The sequence below is a fragment of the Amblyraja radiata genome, chromosome 29 (assembly GCF_010909765.2).
Source record: "Amblyraja radiata isolate CabotCenter1 chromosome 29, sAmbRad1.1.pri, whole genome shotgun sequence".
In the NCBI taxonomy this organism is placed as follows: domain Eukaryota; kingdom Metazoa; phylum Chordata; class Chondrichthyes; order Rajiformes; family Rajidae; genus Amblyraja; species Amblyraja radiata.
The window spans coordinates 18,925,637-18,941,576 of NC_045984.1; the positions used below are offsets into that span (position 1 = coordinate 18,925,637).

Genomic DNA, 15,940 nt, shown 5'->3' on the forward strand with positions numbered 1-15,940 from the left:
TGTAATTCAGACTGGGTCCAGCCAGGACTTTCTGGGTTTACAGTGGGATTGCTTGCTTCAGATTGGACTCACAGTTTTCTATCACAATTTCTGCTCCCCAAGGCCATTCCCACAGCCATACTTAGTGTTTTGGGTCTGCCTTTATATCAGGGCTGGTGGGGGCGAGGGGGGAGGGCAGTCAGAGATGGATGGCAAGGAGAAATCAAAAGCAGGTTTGTTTACAAGAACTATTCAGAAACTTCACAGCTCAACCTTTACTGATCCCTAACACACACACACACACACACACACGGCAGCCCTCCGGGCTGTTTGAGGTGTCTGGGAATCCCAACTCTTTAGCACAAGAATTTGAAAGAGAGTAAACTGAAATCTTTGTCTTTCTCTCCAGTCTACAATCTACCTCAGGAATGCTGGCATCTCAGGTCATTCGGAAAAGTTTCACAGCCGCCTGTGCAGCATGACAGGGGCCGTACAAAGACAGGCAGCAGCTCCTGCCCGTCAGTATTAATCTCTCTTGGTAACACGGCCGATGGGGAGGAACCCCCAGCGTCTTGTTTCAGCTTAACGCGTGGGTGCTTGACACTGGCCGAGCAAGCTTGCCGGTGCCTTGTTTCCATAGCAGCGGTAGCGCTGGCTATGCTTCCACGGACTCTGCACAAAGGCTGCTTGCTCCCCCTGCCGTCACCTCCAGCCCAGCAACCCAACGCTCCAGTCATAGTCGGAACCATACAGCACAGAAACAGGCTCTTGCCCATGCCAAAGGTAGACACAAAATGCTGGAGTAACTCAGCGGGACAGGCAACATCTCTGGAGAGAAGGAATGGGTGACGTTTCGGGTCGAAACCCTTCTTCAGACTGATGTCAGGAAGTGGGCGGTACAAAGATAAAATGTAGTCGGAAACAGAAAGACTGGTTGGAGAACTGAAATGGGGGTGGGAGGAGAGGGCAAGGCAAGGGCAACTTGATGTTAGAGAAGTCAATGTTCATACCGCTGGGGTGTAAGCTACCCAGACAAAATATGAGGTGCTTATCCTCCAATATACGCTGGGCCTCACTCTGACAAAGGAGGAGGCCCAGGGCAGGCAAGTGTTGAGCAACTGGGAGATCAGATAGGTTTAGGCGGAGGTACACAAAATGCTGGAGAAACTCAGCAAGTGCAGCAGCATCTATGGAGCGAAGGAAATAGGCAACGTTTCGGGCCGAAACCCTTCTTCAGACTGATAGGGGGTGGGGGGGAGAAGGAAGGAAAAGGGGAGGAGGAGGAGCCCGAGGGCGGGGGGATGGGAGGAGACAGCTCGAGGGTTAAGGAAGGGGAGGAGACAGCAAGGGCTAGCAAAACTGGGAGAATTCAATGTTCATGCCCCCAGGATGCAGACTCCCCAGGCGGAATATGAGGTGCTGTTCCTTCAATTTCCGGTGTTGATCACTCTGGCAATGGAGGAGACCCAGGACAGAGAGGTCAGATTGGGAATGGGAGGGGGAGTTGAAGTGCTGAGCCACCGGGAGTTCAGGTAGGTTATTGCGGACTGAGCGGAGGTGTTCGGCGAAACGATCGCCCAACCTCCGCTTGGTCTCCCCGATGTAAATCAGCTGACATCTAGAGCAGCGGATGCAGTAGATGAGGTTGGAGGAGATACAGGTGAACCTTTGACGCACCTGGGTCCTTGAATGGAGTCGAGGGGGAAGGTGAAGGGACAGGTGTTGCATTTCTTGCGGTTGCAACGGAAAGTGCCCGTGGAGGGGGAAGTACGGGAGGGAAGGGAAGAATTGACAAGGGAGTTGCGGAGGGAACGGTCTCTGCGGAAAGCAGAAAGAGGTGGAGATGGGAAGATGTGACTAGTGGTGGGATCCCTTTGGAGGTGGCGAATCTCCGTTGGAGGCATTGATCTAAGTTGTCTTTTTGAAGTCGTTATTGTAGTCGCTTCTGGTAGACCAGCTGGGATCTCGGGGATTGGGAGATGTGTCCAGAGGGAGGTGGAAACTCCAGCAGCTGGTTCCCGGCAGCAACACAGCTCGAGAGTGACAGGTGTTCCATCATGTTCCCACTCATCTAACAAACACCTCTCCTCATTTGCACCCGCATATCATTTGCCAGGCTTTACCCCACCCCAACCTATCTTTTCCAGGTTCACACTCCATTAAACCAAAGAATAAACGCCATCTGGTCATTCCCTTCAAAGATGCTGCCTGACCTTCTGGGTTCCTCCAGCATTTTAATTTTCGCTCTGCTGAACTTATCCTGCTTTTATGGGGAGATGTTGCTGTTATTTCTGTGCTAAGTTCTATGTACTCCACTCTTTAAACGACCATGTCCTAAGTCAGTGAAGGTTGTGAGCTGCACAATCCGTTATTTGCAGTGAGCTCCATCCAACAAGTTGCTGCCGCACCCTGTGCTCACAGACCGACAGTGGTTCGTTCAATGGAGACTCAAAATATGAAAAACTCTCACCTAGTGAGACAGTACTCACCAACGTCATCCTGGTGATAGATGATGGAATGGATGGCAGGATGCTCTCCCTGGCCATAACGCTCCGCAGGCTCAACATAATATCTGCCCTTCTGAGTTTGGATAAAACCTTCAAATCGGCCATCAATGATGGAGCCGTGGCAATGGGAACTGTTCTCACCTGTTTGTGGAAAAGAAGACACCTTAGTCAAGCACCTTGGGCAGTATTTGATGACGATTCATCACAGGGTTTGGACAGCAATGGATTTCTTATTAATGGCTGAGAAGTTATTGTCCCACCTGTCCATGCCCCTGTTCCACCACTCGCTCCATCCACATCTCTTGGCATACATGAAGAGCAATGGCACTTACAAGAAGAACAACTAGTGCACAGCTCAGGGACATTGAGCTAGTGCTTCACACTCTCAAAGACACAGGGTATAAGAGTAACTCAGCGGGTCAGGCATCATCTCAGGAGAACATGGATAGGCGATGTTTTGGGTCGGAACCCATGGTTGCAGACCTCAGAGCCAGAGGAAATATCTTTGCTGCATCAACTCTGAGATGTCCCATTACTATTTTGTAATTTTCTATAAGATTGCCTCTCGATCCTTTCAGCTCATGAAGTACAATTTCAGTCTTGACCTCACAGGACAAACCCTTTGTCCCAGGAATTCACCTGGAAAACATGGTTAAGTGATGTTTCGTGCCGGGAGCCATTTTCGCACCATTTACCTTCCTTGTGGTTTGTTACCCCCAAGGGGTAAAGTTCAATGATTCAGTATAATCATTACATCAAATACCAACTCCAGCTCTCCATTTGTCTCCAGCAAAGTGAACGACCTCACATTTACCCACATTACACTCCATCTGCTATGTCTTGACCCGTTCACATCCTATCTACATCAAAGCCTCTCCACATGTTGCCATCACACACTCACTCAATATTGTATATATTGACAGCTACTTGGACAAAATACTCTTGCTCTTCTCATCCCAGTCAATGATATAGATTATGAACAGCTGGGCCTGGGGAACCACCACAAGCCATCCTCCTGCCAACTCTCTGTCTGTTGTAGCAATTAATCTCCACCCATATCTGTCCAGAACAGAAATCACCTCAGTGAGGGGGCAGGGAAGACCTATGGATACTCATTGTTGGAGAGTAATTCCCAAGTATTTATTTCTACACTTGTCATCCACCAAAGGGATCTCACAGCTTGGGTAAGGAGCAGAGGCAACATGCCTGATATCACAATTAGTCCTTACCCAGCTCATCGCTCCTGTGTTACGATATATGCACTCGGAAAAAAATTCTGCCCTGTTTAAATCACTTAAAGTGAACAGCCTATCTTTGTGGTAAAAGGAGGCGAAAGGAAATGTCACATGGAGGTTTTAAACTTTCTCCTACCCTTAGACAGTCCAGGCAAAGAACTATCACTGCATGTCATCTCCCCTTGATTGACTTTATTGTAGTTACTGAGGCTCTAGAGTTATGATGAACACAGGCTTGAGACAGGGTAGATGAAGTAGCCACAGGACAGGACTTACCCTGCAGCTGCCCAGAATAGATATGTGAGAGGTCTGCGTATTCCAGGCCGCTTCTGGTTTCAATTCTAAAATCTTCTGTGAACATACTCAAATCTCTTTTCAATTGGAGATGGAATTGCCTGCAACAGAATTGTAGATTGTTCATTCAGTGTCGACAGTCACTATTAGTCATGGGCTTGTATAACTGACGGAGTGGATATCAACCAACTGATGTGTTTAACCAGAGTTCAGGGAGCCCTCTGAACACTCACCTCCTCGCAGCCCCAAGGTCTCGAAGCCTTCAGCAGAGATCTGCTGTCTCCGCTACTCCATACGAGGGGTTCCTGTGCAATGCAAGGTGCAGCCAGGCAGGTGCAAGAGGGCATGTGCTCTGGGGAAGACGCAGGGCTTAGGGTTCAGGGGGTATGATATAGGTCTCCGTGTGTCGGAGAGGTGCAGTGGGGAGGGTATAATGGGGAGGATGCAATGGGGCAGTGCGGTGGGGGAGGTGGGACTGGGTGGGTGCGGGGTGGGGGCATGGAACCAAGGCACTGGGCTGACTGGGACTGTGAGGCCCATGGGGAGAACAGGCTAACAGTTAGATTAAAGACCAGGGTGGGAACTTTAAGTAAACCGCTGCGGATGTGGGAGTCTCCTGGCCAGGTCGTCAAGGTGCTGCCTGGCACCCAGTCTGGGGAACCCGGGCCCACCCTAGGGTAACCCAGTCAGCGCAGCTATCTCAGTAGACGGGAGAGAACACAAATGTTGGAGGTGGATTTCAGCAAAAGAAAGGACCCGACCAGAAAAATCATCTGTGTATTCCCTCCACAGACACTGCCTGACTTACTTTGTTTCAGCAGCTGCCCGAGGCAGGTGAAAGAGAAACACAGTGATTCAGGCTGATCACCCGCGCTCCTTCCCTCCATCACCTCCCGTTGCTCTCCGAGGGACCCCGCCCCTGTGACCCGGAGGAAGCGCCGCATATACCTGCGATGGGCTGTGAACTGCAGCTGCACCCTCGGCTCCTCGGCCAAGCTCCAGCGCCTGGTTCGGGTCTGCTGCCGGCTGACGGAGTCCCGGTCGTACCACAGACCCTCAAACCTCCTGAGCAGAGGAACGGGCCCGGCTCCAGTCGGGCCTGCGGGGAAACAGAGGGACCCCTGTCAGACGGTGAGGCCCAGGAACCGCTCGCACCGTGACTGGGAGGAGCACATGTTCTGGTGTGTGTGATAACCATCCACCATGTTACAAGACTTGGTATTTGAGGTCACCCTTAACCCAGTTACCCAGACACTTGTCAAGTGGGCAGTGCAGTGCCGCAGAGTAGAGTTGCTGCCTACAGCGCCAGAGACCCAGGTTCAATCCTGACGACGGGTGCTATCTGTATGGAGTCTTTTTGTTTAAGAAAGAACTGCAGATGCTGGAAAAATCGAAGGTAGACACAAAAGCTGTAGAAACTCATCGGGTGAGGCAGCATCTATGGAGCGGAGGAATAGGCGACGTTTCGGGTCGAGACCCTTCTTCAGACTATGGAGTTCATCCGTTTTTCCTGTGACTGCGTGGCTTTCCCCCCACACTCCAAAAACGTACAGGGTTGCAGGTTAATTGGCTTCTGTAAAATTGTAAATTGTCCCCAGTGCCAGTGTGCGGGGTGATCGCTGGTCGGCACGGACTCGGTGGCAGAAGGACCTGTTTCCACGCTGTATCTCCAAAGTCTAAAGTCTGAAACCCTTTCACTGTGATGGATAGCCACTGCTCAGGTCCATATTGCTTATTGCTAACTAATCTCAGCTTTTTAGCACAGCAGAAGAAACTGCCCAAGGTCACAAAGTGGTTAAGTGATGGAGATCATCCACGCTGACCCAGTGGAAGCCTCAATCTCCCTGCTCCTTTTCACCATCTAAATCTGACTGCACCTTTTCATTTTACAAGGTAAACACTGTGATTATATCAGAACAAGCTTTTACAAAATAATTTATAAACTCAAAATTAGAAATCTCTTGAACAATATCTTTAAAACCTGCAGAAATACATTGTTATTAAGAAAAGCAACATTTAAGATTATTCCCCAATTGGTCCAATCCATCTCCCAAAATAACAAAATAACAATTACAAATTCCTAGTCCAAATGTATACTAATCCAATTTCCCCAAATGCCAATTTCTTTCTGAAGTATTGGCATTTCATATCCGTCATATTTCTAACACTTTATCCTGGATTCCACATGCCCAGTGTGGAATCCAGATCTGTCTTTGAAGTCAATTTAAAATGTAGACTTTGGAAGAAAACAAACAGATAGTGTAAATAAGCAAAAAATTACATAGTCTGGAGTTCATCCTTAATCTATACACATAGTCTCCTGATTTGAGGAAGGACATTCTTGCTATCAGGGGCAGATTTAGATGAAGAGAGGCCCTAGGCTATTCCACATGAGGCCCCTCCCAATCCCCCATCCCCACGATGAGAGGAAGATGGAAGAGTCCACCAGATTGACACTGATGTGCAGCCGAGCATGGCCAATGAGATAAGGGCTGGAAAGCTGCGCTTTTTATTTATTGCCAGTGCTAGTGTCGAGTTATCGGCTTAAAACACTATTATTCCGAAATGTGGGCAAGGAAAATTACTGAAATGCATTGTGACAGCATCTGTAAGAAAGGCCTATGACAGTGTCAAAAATGTTATACACCAGGCCCGTACGAAGCTTTTCAAAAAGGGGGTGACATGGCAGGATTACAAAAGATTTATGTGAAATAACTTTATGCAGTGCATATCACAAGCGCGAAGATCAAAGACCCTTGCGGCTGGGGTCCTGGGCCCGCTAAAGGGCCCTGGAAGCTCTGAGGTTTTAGATGCTCTCTGGTGCATTCTGAGCCTTATATTGGAGCATTTTTGCACCAAATTTATGACCAATATTTCAGAAATAATTTTGGTTGAGCCAAGGGTAATGAGTGGTTCGAATGGGATGATTGGGATCATTGTTGTATACATTTTTTTAAATCAAAAATTGAAGCTGTCCTTGATTTAATAATAAAGTTGTACTGTAAAATGTTATGTATAATGTTATAAAGGAGCATGCAAACACTGCAAATAAAATACTGTAAGTTTTTGCAGTAAATAAAATCCTTTTTTTAGAAAATGTTTTGTGTGGTGATTTGATTGCCTGTTACTGTTCGACTGTGTTAGTGTGTGTACATTAAAAATATGATGCAAAATGAAAGTCGCAAACTATGGAATACATTTTTTTCAGTATTGTTATCAAAGAAAAGAAAGCAGTTCCAATTGTCTGATATTATTCATATGGAGGAGAAAATATAATTGCTCTAAAACCTAACTAAAGTTTGCAATCTCATTAAAGATAACACCCCTTCCACTTTTTCCCTCTCCTCCTTCCCCCTCCCTCTCCCCTTCCCCTCTCGCTCTCCCCCTCTCTCTATCCCCCTCCCCTCCCTCTGTCTCAACCCCCCCTTTCCCCCTCTCACACCCCCCCCTCTCTCACCCTCCCTCCCCCTCTCTCTCCCTCCCACGCAGCGAGATGCCGACTCCGCGCCGCAGACGCAGCAGCCCCCCTCCCCCTGCCCGGGCACTCCCGCAACGCAATATTCCACTACTTACCTGGAGTAGACACGAGGCACCAAGGTGATTGTGTGGAGTGCAAATGGAGATCTGAACCCGCCCGGGCCCACTGCGCATAGCGCTCCAATTTTTTATTCTCACGATTTTTTTACTCTGGGAAAAAAATACCTTAGCTGGAGGCCCCCTAGATTTTGAGACCCTAGGCTTCCGGTAAATCCGGCCCTGCTGAGGCTCCCCTAGATCTCAAGGACCTAAACTTAAGCTTGTGAAGCTTATATGTAAATCCGGCCCTGCTTGCTATTGAGGGAGTGCAGTGCCGGTTCACCAGGTTAATTCCGGGGATGGTGGGACTGATATATGATGAAAGAATGGGTCAACTGGGCTTGTGTTTACTGAAATTTAGAAGGATACGAGGGAATCTTATAGAAACATATAAAATTCTTAAGGGATTGGACAGGCTAGATGCAGGAAAAACATTTTGATGTTGGGGGAGTCCAGAACCAGGGGTCACAGTTTAAGAATAAAGGATATGCCATTTAGGACTGAGATGAGATGAACATTCACCCGGAGAGATTTGTATCTGTAGAATTCTCTGCCATACGGGGCATTGGAGGCCAAGTCACGGGATGTTTTGAAGAGAGAGTTAGATTTAGCTCTTAGGGCTCAAAGGGAATCAAGGGATATGGGGGGGGGGGGGGGGGGGAGCAGGAACGGGGTACTGATTTCCAATGATCAGCCATGATCATATTGAATGGCGGTGCTGGCTCGAAGGGCCGAATGGGCTACTCCTGCACCTATTTTCTACGTTAAACTCCCACCACTTCAGATGCATTTCCGCCCCTTTCCAACTTCTTGCATTGAATGTCAGGAGGAAGCTTACTCAACACGGCGAAAAACAGCTTATCAACAAATCAGGAAAGAATTTCTTCGGATTATTCCTATCATGATGAAACTTGTTCTTTTCCCTCCTCAGCAAGTCCACACCTCTCTCTATGTGAAGCTGTACTAGGTTAAGGTTTTCAAATATCCCTTACAGAATTATTTCAGCGCTAAATACCATGAAACAGTTCTCGTCTGAATCTGAAGGATGTCCGGACCGAAACGTCATCTGTCCATTCTCTCCACAGAATGAATGCTGCCTGACCCGCTGAGTTCCTTCAGCACTTTTGTGTTTTGCTCGTGAAATTTTTCTTACCTGGTAATCCTTCGGGGAAACGGTCTGTGGCATAGATAATCAAAGGGAGGAGAGTGGTGAAGACCCTCATGTCCTCTAATATTATTCTGCCTTCCAGCCAATTGCTCAGTCCCCAGGTGGGACACTGAGATGTTCTCAGACCGGCCAATGATTCTAGGTTGCGCTGACCCAGGTGTGGACAGCGGTGGCTCGCTGCCGCGGACAGCAACCGCCAAGCCTGGAGTCTCCAACAACTTGGGAGACTCCACCCACGGGCGCCGTGTTACTACAGGTAGGAACGTGCTGGGACGCTCCCCTAGTCCGGAGTGCCCATATTTGCATCGTCAGCTACCGGCGCTTCACTCGGTCTGCTGCATTGACCCAGTTCTTGAGCGCAGACTGCTGTCTCGCCAGTTTATCACCGTCGCTGCCAAAAGCCCGAGACAGGACCCGGTCCGCGAGTGCGGGACCCGGGGTCCCGCGTCCTCCAGTCGGCAGTCAGTCCAGCTATCAGGTACGAGCTGCAGAGCGATAGTGTTGTTGCCCTACAGCGCCAGAGAGCTGGGTTTGAACATGACTGCGGGTGCTCCGCGTGGTTTTCCTCCGGGTGCTCCAGTTTCCTCACAAAATCCCAAAGACATACAGGGTTGCAACGACGACTGCTTTGGGGCCACCTCCTGCACCCACACACAACTGACTGATTTCATCCACTTCACCACCAACTTCCATCCGGCACTCCAATACACCTGGACCATTTCCGACACTTCCCTACCATTCCTTGACCTCACCATCTCCATCGCAGGGGACAGACTTCTGACCGACATACACTACAAACCAACTGACTCACATGGCTATCTGGACTACACGTCTTCCCACCCTGCCCCCTGTAAAGACTCCATCCCCTACTCCCAATTCCTCCGCCTACGCCGCATCTGTTCCCAGGATGAGACGTTCCACACCAGGGCATCGGAAATGTTCTCGTTCTTCAGGGAACGGGGATTCCCCTCCGCCACCATAGATGAGGCTCGCACCAGGGTCTCATCCATACCCCGCAACACTGCTCTCTCTCCCCATCCCCGCACTCGCAACAAGGGCAGATTCCCCTAGTCCTCACCTTTCACCCCACCAGCCGGCAAATACAACAAATAATCCTCCGCCATTTCCGCCACCTCCAACGTGACCCCACCACTCGCCACACCTTCCCATCTCCTCCTATGTCTGCCTTCCGCAAAGACCGCTCCCTCCGCAACTCCCTTGTCAATTCTTCCCTTCCCTCCCGTACCACCACCTCCCCGGGCACTTTCCGTTGCAACCGCAAGAAATGCAACACCTGTCCCTTCACCTCCCCCCTCGACTCCATTCAAGGACCCAAGCAGTCGTTCCAGGTGCGACAAAGGTTCACCTGTATCTCCTCCAACCTCATCTACTGCATCCGCTGCTCTAGATGTCAGCTGATTTACATCGGGGAGACTAAGCGGAGGTTGGGCGATCGTTTCGCCGAACATCTCCGCTCAGTCCGCAATAACCTACCTGAACTCCCGGTGGCTCAGCACAACTCCCCCTCCCATTCCCAATCCGACCTCTCTGTCCTGGGCCTCCTCCATTGCCAGAGTGAGCAACACCGGAAATTGGAGGAACAGCACCTCATATTCCGCCTGGGCTGCTTGCGTCCGGTTGACATGAACATTGAATTCTCCCAATTTTGCTAGCCCTTGCTGTCTCCTCCCCTTCCTTAACCCTCGAGCTGTCTCCTCCCATCCCCCCGCCCTCGGGCTCCTCCTCTTCCCCTTTTCCTTCCTTCTCCCCCCCACCCCCCATCAGTCTGAAGAAGGGTTTCGGCCCAAAACGTTGCCTATTTCCTTTGTTCCATAGATGCTGCTGCACCCGCTGAGTTTCTCCAGCTTTTTTTTTTGTGTATCTTTGATCTTCCAGTATCTGCAGTTCCTTCTTGAACACAGGGTTGTAGGTTAATTGGCTTCCATAAAATCGTAAATTGTCCCTAGTGTGTAGGACAGTGGGTGGGCCTGTTTCCATGTGTAGAGGGAACTGCAAATGCTGGTTTAGACCGCAGACAGACACACAAAGCTGGAGTAGCTCACCGGGACAGGCAGCATCTCTGGAGAAAAGGAATAGGTGACCTTTAAGGTCGAGACCATATAGGGAGGTTACACGGCAGTTGAGGTCTCGACCCGTGACCCATACTGTTGCCAGACAACGCCTTCTGGAGTACACGCGGCGGGGCCCGTCTTCTGTCCCAGTATCCGGACTCCACGCTGACTCGTTCCACACTCGTGGACCCCGGGCCGTCTGTCCCCGCGGCCGGGGAGGGGGCAGGGGGCGGAGGGTGGTCGGTGGGGGCAGTGACTCTGGGTGGGCGGAGGGACCAGACTGTCCTCAACTCTGCTGCAGCTGATGGGGACATTGCCAGGTTTTCGTCCCCGTGTGTGGACCCACAGCCCGTGACAGTGCGGCTGTACAGGGGGGGTGGGCAGAGGGCGGACAGCGCTGACCGTGGGGGGGAGGAGGGACTGTCCTGAGGGATGCGCTCCTTCGGCCACAGACACCTTGGTGCTCGGGTTCAGAGCAAAGATACTAGAGCATTTGGTTCAGAGCACTCAGTCACCCTCCACAATTATTTACAGCACAAAATTTGACCATTTCAATGATTTTTAACAGATAAGTACGCGTTTAGTGTGTTAACAGTGTATGCGGGAGGCTGCCATGTCCTCCAGAAGGATTGAGCTGCTCTGTGCGTTACACCCTTTAACCCAATGACCTTACGTGCAACCCCCCTATTGAGAGTTAGGGGAAAGGGGAACAAAAGATACAGACGGTACTTAGGGGAAATGAATGGAAGATATGCAAAAAGCACTGATAATCAATGAAATGTGGGGCACACAATGGAGCATTGTTGGGTGTGGGATAGGTGACAACGAATAAACAGAGGAACTCAACAGGACATCTAGTACTACTAGAGTGGGTGAGGGATGGAGAGAGGGTATGCAGGGGTTACTTGAAGTTAGAGAAATCAAAGTCATACCACTGGGTTGTAAGCTGCCCAAGCAAAATATGAGGTGCCGTTCCTCCAATTTACGTTTGGCTTCACTCTGACAAAGGAGGAGGCCCAGGACAGAAAGGTGAGTGTGGGAATGGAAAGTAAAAGTTTGGCAACCGGGAGATCAGGTAGACCAAGGCGGACCTCCATTAATTTATCCTATGTATCTTCTATATTTCTCGTTCTCCTATAGTGTTGTCACCTACAGTTCCAATCTCTGCCATGTACAGTGCCTGGTCACACAGCTGTCCTGTGCACGGCTGCCCAGCCAGGAGCTGTCTGTCTCTTCATCTTTTTATTTTTTATTTTAGTTAGTTAAGTGTTTTGTTTGGAGGTCTAGACTTTTTTTATGTGGGGGGTGGGAAGGGGGAAACTACCTTTCAGGGTCCCTACCTGGTCGGAGGGGCAGCTTTTCTCCGGGCTGCAGCTTTGACCCGTCCTCGCGGCCTACCAGCGGGCCTGGAGCGGCGTTTCCTGTCGGGGACCGCCCAGAACCTCGGCTTTGGCGGCGGCACAGCGCTGGAGCGCTATCGTGGAGCGGGCGATGCCTTGCCTGGGTCGCCGCGCTGGAGCTGAGACCGCCAGGTAAAACATCGCGGAGCTGCGGGTCTGTGGAGCGACCAGCTGTGGGCGGTGGCGCTGAACTTAACATTGGGAGCCTGGGATCTCTAGATGAGATCGCCAGTTGTGGAGCTCCAACCGGCGCGGCCTTGTTGGCTTCGGAAGCTGCGGCCTCCAGTGCGGAAGCGGCCGTTCCAGGGTTCCCAGGCCGCTGGGATTCTCCCGACGCCGGAGCAACATCACCCGGCGAGAACGGCCTGGAACATCGGGCCTCCGTAGAGGCAACTGTGGAGGCCTCAATAAGCCCGACTATGGGTGAACTGGGGTTGGGGACTGGACATTGTGCCTTCCCTCATGGTGGGAGCCAGCGTGGGGGGATGTTTTTTCACACAGAGAGTGGTGAATCTCTGGAACTCCCTGCCACAGAGGGTAGTCGAGGCCAGTTCATTGGCTATATTTAAGAGGGAGTTAGATGTGGCCCTTGTGGCTAAGGGGATCAGAGGGTATGGAGAGAAGGCAGGTACGGGATACTGAGTAGGATGATCAGCCATGATCATATTGAATGGCGGTGCAGGCTCGAAGGGCCGAATGGCCTACTCCTGCACCTAATTTCTGTTTCTATGTTCTTTGTGTTTAAGACTCTCATTGGTGTTATGTCTGTATTCTTTTTTTGTGTGCTGCAAAATGGAAAAAAGCATTTCACTTCACTACACCTGGGTGTATGTGAATGTGACTAATAAAATACCTTTGATAACAAGTCAGTTACTAGCTACATGCATTCTGTGCAAAGTCTGAACAGATTTGACCTGACAGCTTTATTGGCATCTTCATGCTGTTGACCAATGATTTTTTTAAATGGGAGGCACAGTAGCGAAGATGGCAAAGCCGCTGCCTCATGGCGCCAGAGACCCGGGTTTGATCCTGACCTCGGGTGTTATCTGTATGGAGTTTGCACGTTCTCCTTGGGGGTTCCTCCGGAATCCTCAAGTCTAAAAGATATGCTGCTAGGTAGGCTAACTGCCTTTAATGTCGGTTGGTGATCAAATTTGGGAGCAGGTTGATAAACATGTGAGAGAGAATAGATTACAGGGAAGTAATGATGAGAATGGTCTGATAGCCAATGTGGACTTAATGGCTCTAACGGCATCCTTTATCAGTCGCAAATATGAAAAATATGAACATGGGGGATTTCCCCTGCAATAGATTTTGTTGGATTTACATGAATGATCCAAGGAAGAATTCAAGTACATATTACAAGTAACAAACAGACCACATGACTTCAAGCAAACTTGGTATAAAAAGACAAATCTTGATTTATCAAATCTTATTGTCAATGGACATACATTTAACTAAGTAGATTATTAATTACAGCATGAATACATGTCACTTTAAAACCATTCATAAGAATACTACTCAAGACAATAAACAAAAACTACAGAACCTTGCAAACTGCTTAAGCATTTCCTTCATATTAAGATAATGAAACACTTTTAGTGAAGATGTTGGTGTGCTCCTGAGGCATCTCTTCCCGGCATGTTTAGTTCTGATATAATCTGGCTTGTTCTGTTGACAATAGCCATGGACACTGGCTGGCAACCCACTTGGGTGTAGTTCCCCTGACTGTGACAAAACAAGGATTAAAACAGGTTACTTATACAGATAAAAAGATACAATGTCAAATTTGCTTCAGTCTGAGATCTGGAAATAAAGAACTAATGTGTGGTAAATGAGTACATACCCAGAGTGCAAGGAACGCTAAGAGCCCGAGAAATTGAAACGACAGAACACAGAAATTCAGCAGAGGTAATTCGACCTGTTATAGATTTCCAAGCAGTAACAGTATGCTGAATCCATCGTCTCATAATAATCCCACTTTATTTCCTCTAAATTGCAACAATTCAATGGCAAAAAAGCTACTTCCAGTAACCTCTCCATATTCCATGGAGGTGCTGATGTGGGTAACTGTTTCAAAGGGCCAGGTGAGAAGCAATACAAAGGGGACGTTGTAAACAATGAGATGCAGAAAGTTGTCAGGGATGCCACAATAGTGGTCCTGCTACTGAACTAATACTCCAGTCAATATTTGAACCCTTCTTGGGAGCTGGAGAGGAGCCACAGGTACACAGTGGGTGCAAAGTGCATCTCAATCATTCGTCTGAAAAATAGACATCATTTCCCAAAAATGACTGGGACAGCAGCTGCACGGGAACATCACCACCTACAGGTTTCCCTCCATCACACATCCTGATTTGTATATATACTATTGGACCATCCTCATCGCTGGGTCCAAATCCTGGATCTCCCCCTCACCAGCAGCACTAGGGGAACCTTCACCAGAAGTCGTCAAGTTGAGTTATTTGTCATATGCACAAAATATGGAGAGGTATAGGTACAATGAAACGCTTGCTTGAAGGACCTCACTCTCCACCACGCTTCTAAGGGCAATTAGAGATGGGCACTAAGTGTTGGTCCTGCTGGCTTCACCCGTATCCCCCAAAAACAAATAAAAAAATTGGCTGATCAACTAATCTGAAAGTTAAAAATCCAGATACAATATTGGTTAACGTGAAACCAAAAGACCATTGCAAAACCTGGCCGGTTCACCGTGTCTTCCCAGGAATGAGATCTGCCATCTTTACCAGGTTTGGTTGTCATGTGGCTCCAGACATGGATACATAGACAATAGGTGCAGGAGTAGGCCATTCAATGTGATCATCCACAACTAGTACCCCGTTCCTGCCTTCTCCTCATAACCCTTGATTCTGTTAGCTCTAAGAGCTCTATCTAACTCTCTTTTTAATGCATCCAGTGAATCGGCTTCCACTGCCTCCTGAGGCAGAGAATTCCACAAATTCACAACTCTCTGTGTGAAAAAGTTTTTCCTCGTCTCAGTTCTAAATGGTCTACCCCTTATTCTGTGGCCCCTGGTTCTGGACTCCCCCAACATCGGGAACATGTTTCCTGCATCTAGCGTGTTCAATCCCTTAATAATTTTATATGTTTCTATAAGATCTCTTCTCATCCTTCTAACTTCCAGTGTATACAAGCCCAGTCGCTCCATTCTTTCAGATAAAAGCAACATTCTCAGTTCCACTGCAATTATTTGTCAAGCCAATTGGTTGCATGAAACAAGTTGATTCATATGGCCAGCCATGATTAATTAAAGCACTAGCCTCTCCACAACATTTATGAATGGGCACTTCTTTCAATTCAATTCAATTCAATTCAAATTCAAATGAACTTTATTTTTCCGTTAGGAACTTTAGTTTCAAAAGCTTCTGTAGATGCAGAACCATAATTGTGATTTTACATTTTGGTGGCAGAGCCAGGAAATTGATCAGGGGTTGGTGAATGTGATACCTCTATGAGATTGTGTAATTAATTGTGTATACAGTATATATTATAGTCTGTTCCCAGTCACACACTGCAGTTGATGTCGATGGCATTGATATTAATCCACATTTAGTGCGAACCAACTTCTGGACCAGGTAAGATGTTAAGAGTTTGGAGATCACCATTCAGCTGCTTACGGTTGATCTGACTCTAGGTCTCAATCCTCTTCCTGAGAACCCTGCCACAGAGTTGAACATACTTAATGACA

The 15,940-nt window shown here is 48.7% G+C and overlaps 2 protein-coding genes across 2 annotated transcripts in view; both read right to left on the reverse strand.

The window, feature by feature from the left end:
• Nucleotides 1–9,367, reverse strand: part of LOC116989408 (disintegrin and metalloproteinase domain-containing protein 10-like) — a 33,521-nt gene extending 24,154 nt beyond the window's left edge. The window contains exons 1-4 of the mRNA XM_033046761.1: nt 8,745–9,367; nt 4,964–5,114; nt 3,998–4,116; nt 2,469–2,627 (exon numbers count right to left, since the gene is read on the reverse strand). Of these exons, the coding sequence (XP_032902652.1) occupies nt 2,469–2,627; nt 3,998–4,116; nt 4,964–5,114; nt 8,745–8,814 (499 nt within the window). The 5' untranslated portion in view covers nt 8,815–9,367. The remainder of the gene's footprint in view (nt 1–2,468; nt 2,628–3,997; nt 4,117–4,963; nt 5,115–8,744) is intronic.
• Nucleotides 9,368–13,627: 4,260 nt separating this feature from the next.
• Nucleotides 13,628–15,940, reverse strand: part of LOC116989409 (scaffold attachment factor B1-like) — a 70,768-nt gene continuing 68,455 nt past the window's right edge. Inside the window, exon 19 of the mRNA XM_033046764.1 lies at nt 13,628–13,959. Within this exon, the coding sequence (XP_032902655.1) occupies nt 13,830–13,959 (130 nt within the window). The 3' untranslated portion in view covers nt 13,628–13,829. The remainder of the gene's footprint in view (nt 13,960–15,940) is intronic.